This window comes from Gavialis gangeticus, unplaced genomic scaffold, assembly GCF_001723915.1.
Source record: "Gavialis gangeticus isolate Ggan-Ray unplaced genomic scaffold, GavGan_comp1, whole genome shotgun sequence".
NCBI classification, from domain to species: Eukaryota; Metazoa; Chordata; order Crocodylia; family Gavialidae; genus Gavialis; species Gavialis gangeticus.
In genome coordinates, this window is record NW_017729030.1 from 10071156 (window position 1) to 10072880 (window position 1725).

The 1725-nt window shown below is 34.9% G+C and overlaps 1 protein-coding gene across 6 annotated transcripts in view; it reads right to left on the bottom strand.

Annotated features, from left to right (window-relative positions):
* Nucleotides 1-1725, bottom strand: part of TBCK (TBC1 domain containing kinase) — a 274925-nt gene that overhangs the window by 207884 nt on the left and 65316 nt on the right. For all 6 annotated transcript variants that reach the window (XM_019521937.1, XM_019521932.1, XM_019521933.1 and 3 more), the window contains 2 exons: nt 1615-1676; nt 417-565 (listed from right to left, as the gene is read on the bottom strand). In XM_019521937.1, coding sequence (XP_019377482.1) covers nt 417-565; nt 1615-1676 — 211 coding nt within the window. The remainder of the gene's footprint in view (nt 1-416; nt 566-1614; nt 1677-1725) is intronic.

Below are 1725 nucleotides of genomic sequence, written 5' to 3' on the forward strand. Positions count from 1 at the left end.
CTAACAAAACTACAGCCCATATCACAGGATGTGCCCAAGGAGAACCCTGTCCCCAAGTCGCTACATTGTGTGATGAAGGTAAAAGGTACCAGTCCTCAAATTAAAAAAAAATCTCAAAAGCCATTCACAAACCATTTGTGGGTGGTTATCAGATATGATGATGAACAAGTACAGAAAAAATAAAGAACACGGAGACCTGCCTCTATCCATGTCCTCACAGTGCATAAACTGATAATATCCTTCACTGACCCCTAACAGACAACAGTACCTCAATACAGGAATGGAGGCTTTGTTAGTATTTTTTTCCCAAGAAACAAAACAGTCACTTACTCCAAATCCTATCCCATATAAACAACAGGTACATATTTATTTTTCTTCTCTTCCTGCCACCACCCTCTCTCATGGCCCACTTTTACCTTTACACAGCTGACTGATGTCCTCAGGAAGTGTTAGATTAGCACATCTCAAAGAGGATGAAAACAGACTGGCAGCTTTATGGAAGGGTTCATACGAAGAGGACACTTCACTGAATATACTGTCACACAGCAATTCATCAGGAGTAGGTCTTGTGCAAGTGTTTTAAAAAGTTCAAGAATGACCAGAAAGAGAGAAAAAAAGTGAAATCCTTTAAAAAATGCATGTTAATACTCTCACTGACAAATAGGTGTTATTTATTTAATAAAAATGTAAAGTTTTATGATAAACATTTCATTTGCCTTCATTATGACAGTCAATACCTTATAGCTTGCCTACACATGGTCATTCTTATACTCAACCCAAGTTTGGAATCTGTCTTTACTGGACAATTTTTGCTTTGTTAATTTATAAGGTAGTCTAGCAGGTTTTGGCCATTAAAAAGATCTTTCTGCTCCTGAAAACAAACTTTTTTTTTCATCTCTGACTACAATGTGGCTCTATACTGTACTGCAGTTTCTTGAAAAAGGTATATTGACATGACATTAGAAAAAACAGTTTACAAGAACATATTCTAAATACAGGAAGTGCTATAAATCAGCATAAGTAGTCACTGATGAAAGACCAGACTTCAGTTAAAAAAGAGACCTTACTTTCTAAAAACAAAAACAGGAGTCCCAAAATTTCTTTGTTAATGTCAATGAAGTTCACTTTTCCTTTGCTTTGAGCCCTGTTATTCCTGCCCAGTGATTTTAGCCTCAACTCTTGATTGACCATTATATTTCAAGCTTGCAATGCTACTCAAAATGTTCTTTCAAAGCATTTGAACGGAAACAAATAATGCAAGCCATTATATGCACTTTTATGTGATCTTTTAGATGATCATTATTATGCTATTCTGTTTAGTAGTCATGGCTGCGAAAACAGTTTTTCCAAATATACTTATATTTGGAAAAACTATTAGAGTATTTGCTAGAATTCTAGTTTAATCTGACACTTTCACTTTTATTCATATTTTTTTTAAATGGCAAAGCAACAAAAAGGAATTTGATCAAGCAACTCCACTGATGCATTACTATATAGATTTCCAGAGATGCACTTTGATGCAACTTATTTAAAAGACAATATCTGAATGTAGTTTAGCAGCATATATTTTAACTGCTGTGGACCCCATACTGTAAATTGGGATTAGACACTTACCTCTTGGAAGGTTGAAATGTAAGGCATTTCTTCAGTAAAGACACAACATTTTCAGGGAGGGTCTAGATTATAAAAGAAAAATCCTCAGGATTGTTTACTACAGGTTTCATC